The 14,320-nt window shown below is 51.7% G+C and overlaps 2 protein-coding genes and 1 long non-coding RNA gene across 5 annotated transcripts in view; 1 reads left to right on the plus strand and 2 right to left on the minus strand.

Annotated features, from left to right (window-relative positions):
• Positions 1-45: 45 nt before the first annotated feature.
• On the minus strand, positions 46-4,703 carry DHRS13 (dehydrogenase/reductase 13). 2 transcript variants are annotated; one of them, XM_072938999.1, is made up of 5 exons: positions 4,333-4,590; positions 4,121-4,239; positions 3,025-3,148; positions 2,527-2,838; positions 46-1,168 (listed from the first exon to the last, which is right to left on the minus strand). In XM_072938999.1, exons 1-5 carry the CDS (start codon positions 4,457-4,459, stop codon positions 717-719), a joined length of 1,134 nt encoding a protein of 377 aa, XP_072795100.1. In that variant the 5' UTR covers positions 4,460-4,590; the 3' UTR covers positions 46-716. The 2 variants fall into 2 exon arrangements, with proteins under 2 accessions (XP_072795100.1, XP_072795099.1); XM_072938998.1 differs by lacking the exon at positions 3,025-3,148 and having other exon boundaries at positions 4,333-4,703.
• LOC140686136 (uncharacterized) lies at positions 143-6,565 on the plus strand. The gene is made up of 3 exons (XR_012059690.1): positions 143-259; positions 560-800; positions 6,066-6,565. It is a non-coding gene; the product is annotated as an uncharacterized lncRNA (long non-coding RNA).
• Positions 6,566-6,697: 132 nt separating this feature from the next.
• The window catches only part of PHF12 (PHD finger protein 12), a 37,023-nt gene continuing 29,400 nt past the window's right edge, over positions 6,698-14,320 (minus strand). Inside the window, exons 9-15 of one of the 2 annotated variants that reach the window (XM_006211938.4) lie at positions 13,007-13,802; positions 11,729-11,854; positions 10,893-11,036; positions 9,860-9,958; positions 9,078-9,160; positions 8,338-8,476; positions 6,698-7,970 (exon numbers count right to left, since the gene is read on the minus strand). In XM_006211938.4, the coding sequence (XP_006212000.1) occupies positions 7,636-7,970; positions 8,338-8,476; positions 9,078-9,160; positions 9,860-9,958; positions 10,893-11,036; positions 11,729-11,854; positions 13,007-13,802 (1,722 nt within the window). In that variant the 3' untranslated portion in view covers positions 6,698-7,635. The other variant, XM_072938990.1, reaches the window with a different exon arrangement.

Below are 14,320 nucleotides of genomic sequence, written 5' to 3' on the forward strand. Positions count from 1 at the left end.
GGGCGGGGCCGGCGTGTGGAGAGAGGCAGCCGTAGCAGGAGCCCAGGCAGTCGGCAGGCTTTATTACACCGGTCGGGGTCGTGGAGCCCAGCCCTCGGGCAGCCCGCGAAAGCGTCCCCCTTCTCCCACGGGGCGCCCGGATGAAAGCCGCCCTGCCTTGCCTCACCTCCCAGCACCCACCTTCCAGCGGTCGGCCCTAGAGTCTGCCCACCTGGGCTCCAATATCAGCTCGCCGCTCTCACTAGCTAGGAGACTTTGGGTGAGTCCCTTACCTGGCTGCCTAATCCTGACTCTGAAAAATGGGGATAATGTAACTACCAAGCTACATGGTCGCAAAGGGCCCAGTTGAGTAATTCTCAATGTTGGCAGTGCATCAGATCAACAAATTCCCAGGCTCTCTTCCAGGGCGGATCAGCATTCCTGAGGGGAGGGCCTGGAAATAGGAAATCCAAATTCCTGAGAAGCAGTGTCTAGTACACTACCCTCTACCTCTCAGTCTGGGGTTACTGTCACACTCAGTAATAATAAGAAATAATCATCCTTTATGTCCTTCCACCAGGAAGAGCTGTCCAGGACACCAGGACGTAACTTGAAGCCCCAGAAAGTAACCATGTTGGTAAAAATTGCAACTTCCTCAATGCCCAGTGCGTGGCCTAGCACACAGCTAAGGTTTTCAAGGGCCCCCAAGTGCCCTGGAAAGCTTCCCAGCCTGGGGGTTAGGAGGCCTGGGGCTTAGGTTCTGCTTTGACCGGAATTCGGCGTGTGACCTTAGACAAGTCTGGTGAACCACGGGGACTGGGGTAAGGTTCAGAAGCCATGGGTTCCTTAGGGTGGGGATTCTTCAGAGAAGATGGGGTCCCTGGGTCCTCAGGCTGGGGATCTTCATCGGATTCAGTATCCTCCCCATGCCCAAGCCCTGCCAGCCTTTTGCTGGCCTCCCATAGCCGGTGGGCTGCCCGGTCATCTCTGGCGGCTGGGGGCACCTCCTCCACGTGGCAGTTGGCAAAATATCTCCCACTGAGAGGCTCAATGCCCTCCTGCAGAGCACAGTACAGGGGTGTCTGGGCACCCCCTCGTGGTGCCCGAAGCACCAGCCAAGCCAGTGGGCGCAAAAGTGGGCGTAGCCATCCAGGAATGTGGCGCAGGAACAGCTCCGAGTTCACTGGCCCTGTGGTCAGGAAGAAATGAAAGAGTAGGGAGAAGGGGTGAGGGCCCAGGGTAAGAGCAGCAAGGACAGGGCTAGAAGGGAGTTGGGAACAGAGTCTAGGTCCAGGGTAGTATTTACCAGGCATTCAGAGCCCCACAAGGTGATCTCACTCATTTCTAACAGCAAGCCGCCTCTTCTCCATCCAAACTCCTTATATATTCCCATCTTCCAGATTTTGCTCATGCTGCATCCCCAGCCTGGAACAATTCTGTCTCCATCTTTTCTACTAGCTCAAGTCCTGTTCCTTTGTTAAACCAGCAAACATTTATTAACATCTATGGTAGACCAGCCACTGTTTCGGACATTCGCGATATGGAGTGTAATGAGGGTTGGCTGTAATTATTATTGTCACTATTATAGTTATAATGAGCCTTAGTTAGGCAGCAATTATCTAAAATGCAGTATGGTAATATGGGTAGAGCAGATCTCATTATTCTGTAACCTAAAGGCAGGGATAGGTCTTATTCATCACTTCAGTTACTCAGACTATAAGACAAAAATGCTTACAGTGGACCCTTAGGCCCTAGGTGACCCAACCCATCTCTACACCTCTTCTCTTGCCACTCTACCCCTCTCTGTTCTGGCCACACCAGGCTCCTTGTTCTTTCTCAAGCACATCAGGAACTTTTGCCTCAGGGCCTTTGCACTTGCTGTTTGCCCTGTTCTTTTACTCTTCTCCCAAGAAAGACTCATGGTTCATTCTCTCATCTCCTTCAGGCCTCTACTCATATGTCATCTTTTTAGATACGTCTCCCCTGACTGCCGTAGATAAAATAGCACCCCCCATCATTTCTTATTCCCCTTACCCTGTTTTATCTTTCCCCATAGCACTTTACCACCACCTGTCATTGTATATATTTATTTATTACCTTTTCCTCCTTCTGTAAAGTAGCTTGTAAACTCTACAAGAATAAGTTCCTTGTTTTGTACATTGCTACATCCCTTGCACCAAGATTAATGCTTAGAATAGTAGGTACTCAGTAAATGCTTCCTGAATGGATGATTATTAGCTAACATCATCATTATTATCATATTATAGTCAGTTCAGTCACATGGATGGCTCTCTGGGGTGAGAACCTAGGCCTTATTCATTGCCATAACCTACCCAGTAGTCAGCATCCAAGCTTGTGGTGTGAGAGAAAGAACCCAGCCAAGGATCTGGCTCCAAGATTAGCAAGGAACAGGTCTCTCCTTGGACCAGGATTCCTTCCTGCTCTGAAATTCTGTGGCTCAGTGAGAGGCTGGGGGAGCACAGGATGGGGCGAGGATGGGAGGGGGGAATCAAGACAAAGCAGAGCATCTAGAGAGCTAGGTCTCACCTGGGTGGGCTGCATAGCAGGTGATGCCAGTGCCCTCAAGCTGAGTGGCGAGCTCCCGGGCATACAACACGTTGGCCAGCTTACTGTCAGCATATGCCCGTAGTTCCTGCCGCCAACCCACCACTGGGCGGTCCAGGCGTGTGAAGTCCAGGCGGCCTCGCCGGTGGGCGGCGGAGGATACCACCACTACGCGGCTAGGGGCGCATGACTTCAGCCGGGGCAGCAGGAGGTGTGTCAGCAGGAAGGGGCTGATGTGGTTCACTCGTAGCAGCAGGTTAAAGGGCTCGCGGCTCCGGCCACAGGAACTGATCCCTGGGGCAAGGGCTAGGTGTGAGCAACTACTCCAGAGGGATTCCCTGAGACCTCGGGGTCCCCCATGTGAAATGGTGGTAGGGGACATCCTTCTCACATGTTCACTGCCCCCTCGCAAAGCCTGGCTGGAGGGGTCAGCTGCCCCTGGCCACCCGCCGCCCCCATGTAGGTCCTGCTGCCCCTCACCGGCATTGTGGATGAGGATGTCCAGCCGTGGCTCAGAGCTCAGGAAGGCAGTGGCAAAGGCCCTCACGGAGGCCAGACTGGCCAAGTCCAAGGCCATGAAGATGACCTCATTGTTCCCACTCTCCTGTGGAGTGGCAAGGGCTGGGCTGTCATATGCATCCCTCTCTTCTTCCTCTCCCCAGGCACCAAATTCTGAAACCAACTCCTAATACTACTAAGATCTGCCCCTACAAATTAGAATGTAGTGGATAAGTGTGTGGACTCTGGATGCAAATCATGACTTTGCCTCTTCCTTGAGTGTGACCTTGGGCAAGATACTTAATCTTTCTGAGCCTTAATTCTCTGTGAAATGGGAAAAGTAATAATAGTACCTATCTCATAGAGTTATTGTGAGGATTAAATGAGTCAATAATGTAAAATCCTTAAAACAGTGCCTGACAGGTGGTCAGCACTGTGTAGGCACTTTCTATATTATTATTATTATTTTATTATTATTATCATCATTACTGTTTACCCCAAACCTATAACAGACTTCTCACTGGTCTCCTCCAAACCACTCTTGTCCCCTTCAGACTAGGCACCACACCAAGGGGTTCATTCCAAAAGTGTATTTTGAGAGTCCAGACCTTGCCAAGGACCCTTCATTGGATCTCTACGGCCCATACTATAAAATCTGATCTCCTCAGAAGCTGGCCCTGGCTCAGACTTCCTTTTGCCTCTTTTCCCTCCTTACGCTGTGCTCCAGCCTCATTAAATCTTTTAATCAGTTTCTTAAATCAGACCAATTATCTTGCCTCAGGGCCTTTGCATATGCTGTTTCCTCTACTGTTCTCTTACCGACTCTCTTTCATTAATGTAAGGTCTACTAATTCTTAAACGTCTTAGAACAGCAATTACTTCCTTCAGGTCTGGTGCCCCTTCTCTGTGTGACCAGAACACCTCTGCACTTCCCTTTTCAGCACTTGGCGAACAGAGCCGCAGTCTCCTCCCAGGGGGCTGGATCCCCCGGAGCTGCTCGGCTCACCCCTGTGCCCCGGTGTGTCTTATCCTCTGTTCACCGTCCCGCCCAGCCCCGCCCAGCCCCGCCCTCCCTTACCTGGCGGAGGTCGAAGGCGGCTGCCTCGCCGCGCTCCCGGCTCCGGCAAGCCAGCACCACGCGCGCTCCTCGGCGCGCCAGTTCCAGCGCCGTCATCTTCCCGATGCCGCTGTTGGCGCCTGCGGAGGGCGGCCGAGAGCCGAGCTGAGCCCGCGGGCTGCCGCCCCCGCCGTCCTGGCCTCCCCGCCCCCTGCCCTCCCGCCTGCACTCACCCGTGACCACGGCCGTGCGGCCCCGCAGGCTGGCGATGCCGCCGCACGGCGGGGCCTTCACCAGGTTGTAGTAGACAAGCACGTAGGCGCCCAGCAGCAACCCCACGCCCAGCAGCAGCGCCTCCATGCCGGCCGCGCCTCCGGGCTCCCCTCTGGGCCCCACACCGCCCCGGATCGCCGCCTGGGGGCTGCCTGCTGGCCCCGCACTGGCCTGGCGAGGCGGAGGTGGAGGCGGAGGCGGGCGACAGGCAGGGCGGGGGTGTGTGTGCGTGCGTGTGCGCGTGGGCCCTGGGAGCGCCCCCTAGGCGTGCGTCGGCTTCCTCTGGGTGTGTGCTTGTGCGAAAACCTAGGTGCATGTGTGCATTTAGGCCCTGGGAGCGCCCTCTAGGTATGTACATGCGTGCCTAGTGAGAGTGTGAATGACTTTTTGGTGTGTAAAGTGCCCAGGAGCCCTGGGATCCTCTTTCAGGTTATTTGCGTACCTCTGGATCCTCTGTGTATGTGCCATGTGAGCACCTTGTAGGTATGTGCATTTGCTGGCCCTAGGTGTATGTGCCTGTGTGAGCACCTTTTACATGTTTGCACCCATGCTGGCCGAGAGCCCCTCCAGGTGTGTGCATGCATCTGTAGTCTCTGTCGGTGTGTGTGCTTGAACATCTCCCTGTCTACCTGTACTTTATGCCAAGATCTATCTGTAGCTGAGGCCTTGCAGGAGGGGCTAACCCATGTGTGAACCCTCTGGGTGTCACGTATGTAGCAGTACTTACCTTCTGGAGAGGGGTGGGTACATGAATGCTGTTGTGTCTGAGAGTCAGTCCAGTCATGGATGCCTTGCCCTCCATAAACACATTCTTTCAGTTACTTATCCTCATATTCAGTCCTCAGCTTCTAGGATCCTTCCTTTTTCTTCCTATAGAGGCCGGAGAGTTGACACAGTATATTCAGGGTGGCACCATCAGTTAAGGACTGTCAGAATTCATTCATTAGCTGTCTTATCTTCCTGCCTTTGCCTCCCACCCCCTCCGTTTCTGAAGGGAAGCAGGAAGAGATTGTAAAACCTATTATCTTGGGGAGAAAATTTGTCTCTAGAATGATTCTCACAGGTGAAAGAAATAGGTAAACTCCATCACTCAATGGAAGAAGTGATTATGATGGCAAAATGGGTGGAGACAGCTAGGGAGGCAGGGGTAAGGATATTCCTGGCCAAGTGACTTGCCAGGAGAAAGGACCTTGCCTGAGAAACCCAGTACAATTTAGCACCCATTGTTTGGCACTTCTGGCATGCTCAGCAATGCAGTTAGCCTTGGAAATACTTAGTAGAATACTGTTTCTGCCCTTAGGAATTTGGAGGCTCATTAGCACGGGGCACTGGGGGACAGAATTGTGGAGACAAAGCTAGATGAGGTGGAAGCCAGGGACAGAACTGACTCGGGGGGAAATTTCCTATTTAGCCATACTGTGGATTCAGGGCTCATTGTAGATGTTGTGGGATGAGGCCCGGGATGCAATACTAATGAAATAAAAACTTCTGGGGTAGTTTCTCAAGTAAGGTGTGCAAGGAGGAAAAACTAGTTTGGCTTAGTAAGAGGGTGCTCAGGGCCTTAGAATTAACGTAATGCTGTAGATTTGTGTTATGAGGAACTGCAGTGGTAAAGCTGTAATTCCAAGTCACATTACTTGTGGCATGGCTGGGTCTAGACACTGGATTTCTCTTTTTCCTTCATGTTCCCAAGACATCTGAATCAAGATTGCTCCACACTAGATTCTATGCTCCAAGACGGAGGGGCCACATATGCCCTGTTGACTGCTCACAGCAAGTGACCCAGACCAAGATCCAAGTGACTGCAAAGGCTGGGCAGAAGAGGAACTTGAGTGATAATTGAATAAATTAATGAATTGCTCCATGCCCAGCTAAAGCTTAAGGGGAATGGACAAAACCAAGTGTTATGACTTCCCCCAGGATAGATGGATAAAGGATAGCGAACAATTGGAACAAAAGGCAGCCCCAACTCCTTGGGTTAAAGCTTCTAGACTAGAATGCTGAAGTCTCATGTCAGCTCGTTTTAATGTCTTGGATTTGGGACCTGCTTACCCCTGGATTCCTGCAGAATCTGATCATGTCAAATGATCAAGCCTTCTGAACTTCGAGTCACCCACAAAGCCATAGAACAGCCTCCCTTCACAGATGCACCCCCCACTCCCCTCCCACCTAAGGCTCACTTTTCTCCAACACCTGCCTTCTCCTGACTTTCCCTGAGGACTGAGTATCTGGGAATGAGACTTGTTCAATGAGACTGTGGGACCAGGACCTCGGGGAGGGTCCCCTCTAAGGGTGATGACAGGTAGGACAGACAGGCAGAAAACATAATTTGAAGTCTTTTTGTTTTTTTATATACAGAATACAGGAAAGTTTCTGTAAAGTCTAAAACATTACAATTACTATGTACATTGGTACTAGTTGTGGGGGTGGGAGAGGAGGAGGGGAGCCAGGGGTGGGAGGAAGAGGAGAGAAGTGGCAGGAGAACAAAAAAAGGAGACAAAACAGATTTACGACAAAAACATTTTTGCTACAATAGACAATTTGAAGAAAACGCTCTACCACATGTAGTACTGTACACAGTTTTTAAAAACATTGAAAAAATGTCATCACTAGATGTATTTACACAAAATCCAAATACACTTTTCCTTATTTGAAATAAAATAGATGGACAGCCAGAAAAAGAATTCATTTCTCATTTGTCCATAATACACAGTAGCTACCTGTAGTGCAACCGCTGCAGAAAGGGAAAATAACCTGGAGGGTGGGAACCATGGAAGGAGGGTGGGTAGCGATCTTTATATTAAATAAAACAATGATATTGTATAGATTTTGCTGTATGAAAACTGTATTTTTTTCTTTTAATATAAAACTATTGTCACTGCCACAAAATAGAACAAGTTTCTGATTATTTTACAACGGCGGGCGAGGGGGAGGGAGCAGGAGGGTGGGGAACGGTTTTGTGTCGGAGGAAGTGTCCAGACCGTTGGCCTTCCCCTCCCTGCCCACGCTGTTCCTCAGCTCGGTCTGCCGCCTTCCCATGAAATGTTGAGTACAAATATATGTGCAAATGCCCCCTAGAACTTGAGAAAAGAAAAAGGATTTTTAAAAAACAGTCAAAAGGTTTTCTTCATTTCATGCAAAGATTGTAGTTGAAGGGTTTCTGGTGGAGTATAGAAAAACCCCCGGGCTTGGTTTGTGTACATTTTTGCATTGCAGGAGTCTTGGGTTGGGTGGACAGGTGGGTGACGGGGTAGCCGCCAGTCCTAGGGAACAGAGTTGGAGCGCAGCACAGGGCCCTGGTGGGGCTTGAGAGAGAGCTTCTCGGCCAAGACCCCATCCTGCAGTAGGCCGGCCTCGCCTTTGGGCTGTTTGGTCGCAAACTCAGTGATGCTGAAGACAAACTGCAGGCACCCCAGCTTGATGTAGCTGCCGTGGTGCAGTAAGGCCGTGCCTTCCCAGCCGGCCCCACTGCCCCCAATCAAGCTCGAGCTGCTGGCTTTGCAGTTGCAGGGTCTCCGCTGCGGCCCCTGGGCCTGGGAGCTCATCATGGCTGCCTCCTCACTTGGCTCTTCATCCTGTTTCTGGTGCCGGCGGCGCCCTGGCGAAAAGAAGGGGAGGTCACAGGAGACGAACGGTGAGCAGCCAACCCATCTAGGCTGTCTGCCAGGGTGGGGCCCCTGTACCTCCCCACTCTAAATGCTGCATGTCTTGAGGTGAGGGACACTCAGAAAGGACTGGTAGAGTCTGAAGTCCCCAGGTAGGTGTGTACACACATGGGGGTGCAAAGCACATGCTTCTTCATGGCCCTTCCAGGGCCCACGAGCAAGGAGCACCTGGCCAATGGGTCTGGGAAAGCAAGAGACAGCAGGTGATTGGCAGCAAGCCAGAGCCACCCTGACTGGGGCCTTAGAGAATGTGTCCAAAAATTGCAGGCTCTGCAGCCACAGGCCTCTGCCCCAACTTACTGATGACACTCTGCACTTTGGCAACAATACTGCTTGGGGGGGTTGGCGGGGTCTTCTCAGAGAAGTCACATGAATACAGCACATTGTCCACCGTTGTCCCGTGCTCACTGTAGTTTAACAGCTCATAATGTTTGGTATTCTGAGGAGGAGGAGGGAAGATAAGATGTGTGGTCTGCTGCGTGGGGCCTGGGGCTAAGGGGAGAGAGGACATATGGAGAAGGCTGTGCTGCTCTACTTAGGGAGCCCTGTCTTCCCCATCACGCCTCCCTTCCTGTCCCTTTAGAATGAATAGGGCTCAAGGCTCACCTCCTCAGGGAAGCTTTCCTTTCTAGTGTCCCCCGCCCCCGGCTCTCCCCGTTTCTATACTCTGCCCCCTCAGCACTGGCTCCTGTGAAATAATATTCACGGGCACATGATGATGAGGATGAAATACACAGGGACTCCCCCAGAGAGCTTGGGTCCTTCTCTGCCCCTCCCCTGCTTCAGGGTGGGCGCCCCCTGCTGGCCTGCTGACCAACCTCAGGAGAAATGGGAGGGAGCCCTGCTCCTGGGGAGCAGGCAGCCATGGCAGGATGCCTTTCCACACCCAGACTCTTCTCCTCCAGGAATGACAGGGAGGGAAGAAAAGGAGAGGACCTCCAACCCCCTTCTCCTCACCCCAGGGCAGTGAACCAAAGCCCAGTGTCTGGGAGAGGCCTCTGGTGGGAAGAGCTCTCTCCCACCCCGTCCCAATCCCTCACCTCATCGTAGAATATGCAGGCGTGTTTCCCGGACACGTAGTTACAGTGACCATAGTTTGTAAGGCACACGTCCATGTCAGCTCCTGCAAGGTGGCAGGAGGAGAGGAAAAGGAAGGCAGAGAATAGACTGTAAAGTGTATGTTTGGGGGAGGTAAGGCAGGGAGAGAGTTAGCTTCTGGGTGGGCACTCAAGGGGCAGGTAGCTCAGGGCCCTCTCCCTGTAATTTCTGAACAAAACTGATGTCTTTCCAACCCCCTGCTAAAAACAGCTGTCCCTACCAGCTGATCTGCTTTAGAACATCTGCTGCCCAGAGGGGAGCAGTGAGCTACTGAAGAGGATTGGTATTTCTATGAGAGCACAACATTGGGGGCAGAGCCCACAAGTCATATCATCTGAAAAAAGAGACATTTCTAGACCAAAGGCTCATCTGTCTGTCTGTACAAGATACAGGGTGAACTACGTAAAGGTTAGGTATGTGTGGGTCCCATCACCTTTTCAAAGACCTCCAGAGACAAAGCATTTCCCCCTCTCCTCAGGTACTTCCTGCAGCGTTTAAAATGCCTCACCAAGCACCAGTCAGAGCTGACTTTCAGCTTTCCTGATGCCACACTGGGAACAAAGCAAAAGGGCCTGAAGCAGGGAAGACAAGCAGTTGGTAGTCTCCCTTCTTAGTCCCTCTTGTCCAGACATGGAGAGGCTTCCCTCCTCCTTTCTAGCCTCTGTGGGTAAGGGTGTCAATCTTTAGGGCCAAATAGATTCAGCACCAATCCGAGCTGACTCACCTGTCCCGATGTAGAGGGTTCGATAGCACATGTTCACAGCTCCTCCCAACCCTAAGAGAGGGTAGAACACAGCTCGGGCCTGTACCTCCTTTCTCTGCGCTACAAGACAAACACAGGGATGTGACCATTCAGAAACAGAATCTGGGACCCAAACACAAACCAACAGAACCTGCAGCTCAAACATAAACAAACAGAACCTGGACGTTTGGCTCACAGACTGGAGAAATTAATCCCACTGGATGAATCCTCTTTCCAAACTCACATCTGACAGGGCTGTTTCAGGGTGAGGATTTTTTCCCTTACTATAGCATTTCCCACATGTGGTAAGAAGGATCATCGTTGTAGATGGCCGTGGAATTCAAGGCTGATGGCTACTAGTTTGTCAGGGATATACCAACTGATAATGTAGGGAGGTTGTGCCAAAAAACAAGGCAGACTAATGTTTCTCTAATTTTGAATATGAATCACCAAGGGATCTTGTTAAAAGGCAGATTCTGATTACACAGGTCTGAGGTGGGTCCTGAGCTCTGCATTTCTGACAAGCTCTTAGGTGATGCTGATGCTACTGGTCTGGAGACCACTTTTTAAGCATCAAGGCTTTCAGTGGCTAATGCTCAAAGGGATATCCCTTTGGGAAGAATTTTCAGGAGGCTACCCCAACTGTTACTCTGTTTCTCACCTTGAACTTGAAAAACTTTCTTTTGGGAAACCCTTCTAACTTAAGTATTTGAAAGCAATCGAGCAGAAAGCACACCACATATACCCAAAGGCATTCACAGCTGTTTTCTGTGTCTCAAAGTGGGTATGTATGAAAGAGTAACAGCAGACTTTCCTGAGTCTGATCTGAAAGCTGTGGTTGCCATGTTTCTGCTTTCTGTAAAAGAAACCATGGTGCTTTATTAAGCCCGTTAAAGGCACATATGGAGGGTTGAGATGCTGAAAGCTGACTTGCTCCATGGAGGGGAGAAGGCTGTTCACACACACAAAGGGCAATCTAACAGCGTGGTGTGGCGGCAGACGTGGGCGTGCGCACCTTCTGTGTGGTGCCCTCCAGAAGCCAGCGGATGTGCCCCGACACTGCCCGGTGAAGCTTGGACCCGGGAGGGGAAAAGCTGATGTATTCTCTGCAAGGCCAGAAACTTGATCAGCTTCTCGTCCAGCATATTTATCTCGATTTCTATTAACCAAAGAGAAAGATTAAAAAGCTGCTGAGGAGGAAATGGAATGTGGAAGTAGTGAGGGTCAAAGAGCAAATATTTCAGCATTCCTAAAATCCAGCCAAGTGATTTTTCTCAAACAGCACAGAGTACAAAGTGGTACAAGGACCTGGAGCTGAGAACTAGCATCTGCAGTGAGAGACTGGCCCCAAGGCAGCCTGTGCAGACGCCTCCTGCAGTGGGGTAGAGCTGAACATTAAAGTAAAGTGGTCCTAGAAAGGGGGAGCAACACAACCACCTGCCTGCCCGTGGCGGAGGGCTGGGATGTCTGATGCTGACGCTTGGACTTTCTACCTACCCTCTGTTCACAGAGATCAAGATCTGCCCCAGTTCTCACTGACTTTAGGGGTTCTCACAGATAAGGTCTCTCCTTGGGAGTGAGGCTCCTCCTGGTTTTATTCTTCAAGTCCAGGTGATCTGCCTAAAGTGATTTTCTTCTCTTCTTACTGGTTCAGCTTGGCTCTGCTCTCCCTTCATCTTTGACTACGTGTACATGTGTGTGAATAAGGCAGAGACAGGAGAAGGGGCTTTCTTTCCCACCTCCACCATCTCCCCCACCACCCCGATCAGGCTTCCCTTCTGTCCCTTTTTAAAGAGTTACATGCTGCACAGGGACAGCAGCTGGTGGTCGAGCAGCAGCTCACTCACTCACCTCCATTGACATCCATAAATGCTCGAAGTGAGTTGGTGAGGTCCACCATGGCAGTAGAGTTGGCTGGGAAAGAGGGTACGGTTAAAGCGCTTCCTATGGATAACGTGCCGGGGCTGACCTTGCCATCTGGGGACGGAGCAGGAAGACTGTTACTTACGTCGCCTGAGGGAAACCCACCGGTCCAATCCCCCACTGCTGAGACAGGTCTGGATTTCGGACCCAAGGTGATGTTCCCTTCTTGATTCTCACCCCATAGGCTCTGGAACTCCTAGAGCTAAAAACGTGTGGTGAGGAAGGGCAGATGGAAGGACAATGCACCCGGGCACGCAGGAGTCTCCAGAGCATCGTGACATCTACTGCTCTGGGGAACGTGGTGGGATAGCTTCATTCCCTGGGCCACGACTACCTCCCTGCTGCCTCTACTCATTCAGAAAGTGGTGCCTGCCCCTGCAATTCCTGCATAATGAAGTTGGACTCACAGGGTGCAAAATCTATCCAGGCTGGTATTAAGAGATAAACAGAATAGGAAGAGAGCCTGAGAGTAGGGGCCATCCTGGGACCAGGGGCCCCCATGCAGAGAAGTCACAGTCACCTGGTTACCGAGACTCCCAGCTGACTAGGAGGCCAGCTTCAGTTCAGACAGGAGAGACCACAGGGGGTTCCAGCAGCATCTGAAACCTGGTTCAGATGCTGGGGTCAGCAACCTTGAGGTTCTGAATGCTGACTGGGTACAACTGAAAGCAGGTCTACACCAGGCCAAGTACGGATTAAGGGACTGCCTTTTGGTACGTGGCTCCAAGGCAAGCTTTTGGGCCAAATCAACCTCTGTGGGCATCCCATTCTGCAGTTATTCTGAAAGGCAGTGTTATTTTCTATCCTGCTTTCTGTGATGTAGATGTTCAAATGAGCTGGCTCAGAGAATCTGGATCATGAAACACTAAGGCCATCACCCAAACCTCAGACTGACCACAGTGGCTCCAGAGAGCTTGTTGGTTTCCTCTAAGGTGATGAACAAAACAGGCAGAAGACTAAGCGTGGAAGGTGTGGGAAATGGGGGTCAGGAGACCCAGGCTACAGTTCCAATCCTGCACTGACTTGGTAGGTCACCTTAAAGATATCACTTAAGCTTTCAGAGCCTAAGCAGTCCCACCTATAAAAGCAGGGGGAGGACAGATAATAGAGATCAAAGTCCTCAAAAATATTCACAGGGATACGAGTGCTTTTTGAATCTTAAGCCTTATTTGCCAGGAAGAGGAGGAAAGGCTGAGCAACACTCACCTGATGATGGCGCTGGTGAGCAGAATCGTTGGTTGGCTCCTGTGGCCAAGTTACCATCTCCTGCTGCTTGGGGGGGAGTGAGCACCCGGGTGGCATTTGGGGGTGAGCCCAGTGGCCTTGAATCTGTCAACGGAGGTCCTATCTGTGATTGGACAGTCTTTCTTTGCAAAGTGCTGGTGTTCTCGATGCTGGCACAAGAGCTGGGAATGGAAGGGGGCAGGCTTGGGACAGGAACCAAACTCCTCTGGGGACAAGAGCTGGGGCCAGTGGCATTCTCTGTCTTCACAATGATGCCGACGGTGTGGTTCTGAAGCCCCCCAGCCGCTGGTGGCGTGAGAGGCCGGGGCCAGCCTTGCCGGTGGGAGAGGCCTGGAAGAGGGGTGTTGGCGCCTGGAAGTCGCCGGGGGTCCGTGGAATCAGTGGGGCTGCTGTAGAGGTGTGGGCCATTGGCTTTCACCTCTGCGTTCACTGGCCCGTTGGCAGTCCCACAGGGGGCTTTCTTGGATTTTTCCGCACAAGAACTGCAGCTGATGTCCTCTAGGGTTGGGGGTTGGTGGGGTGGAGAGCAGCTCAGGGAATTCTGGTTGCTAATCCCTGAGGGGCAGGACAAGGGGTAGTGGGAAGGTGTAGGTGCCTTGTCAGCTGTTTGCAGGGAGTTGGTGATTGAGCTGTCAGTCACAATAACAGGCTTAATATCAGCCTTCTCTGTCTGTTCAGAGTCCCAATGCGAAGGCATCTGCTTAGCAGATAAATGTTTCAATATGCTGCACTGGAGCGCAACAACACTACAGAGCCACTGCAACGGAAGGAGAGGAAAGGAGAGGAGGGTGAGAGGCCTGGGAGGCACTGGTCCTTCCTGCCACAGTGGCCAGGGCTATAGCAGAGCTGACAAGCACTGGTTCTGAGATCCCATCGAGAATGCCCAGACAGGGTGTGCTTGACTCCCGAGAGGATTCTGTTTCCATTCCCAAGCAAGGCTTGTTGGTATGCTTGGCAGGTAACACCCTGGCCAGCAGAGCTTGGGATTCCCATTCTGACTCTGCCCCTAAGGCTCACCCTGTGACCAACAGTCAACAAGTACCCCAGTGCCTGCAGTGTGTCCAGCACTGTCACCTAACCTCTCTACAGGTCTACTGATCTCTTTCTACAAGACAGATTTGCCCGTCTCACAGCACACCGGGGGACTGATGGAGAGAAGCAGACCAGCTGGCTCTAGTTCTTACTTGACTCAGGAGCTGAGCCACAGGTTCTCTACGGAATATTCAACTCATGGGGGAGGGAGGGAAGGGGAGTCCCAGAATATAGACACTGAGG

The sequence above is a fragment of the Vicugna pacos genome, chromosome 16, assembly GCF_048564905.1.
Source record: "Vicugna pacos chromosome 16, VicPac4, whole genome shotgun sequence".
Lineage (NCBI taxonomy): Eukaryota > Metazoa > Chordata > Mammalia > Artiodactyla > Camelidae > Vicugna > Vicugna pacos.

Coding starts and splice junctions, on each gene's coding strand:
- DHRS13 (XM_072938998.1), bottom strand. CDS start 4,688: ATGCACCTAGGTTTTCGCACAAGCACACACCCAGAGGAAGCCGACGCA. Junction 2,839..4,120: donor CCGCCTTCGACCTCCGCCAG/GTAAGGGAGGGC, acceptor CCCTTGCCCCAG/GGATCAGTTCCTGTGGCCGG. Junction 1,169..2,526: donor CTGCTATGCAGCCCACCCAG/GTGAGACCTAGC, acceptor TCCTGACCACAG/GGCCAGTGAACTCGGAGCTG.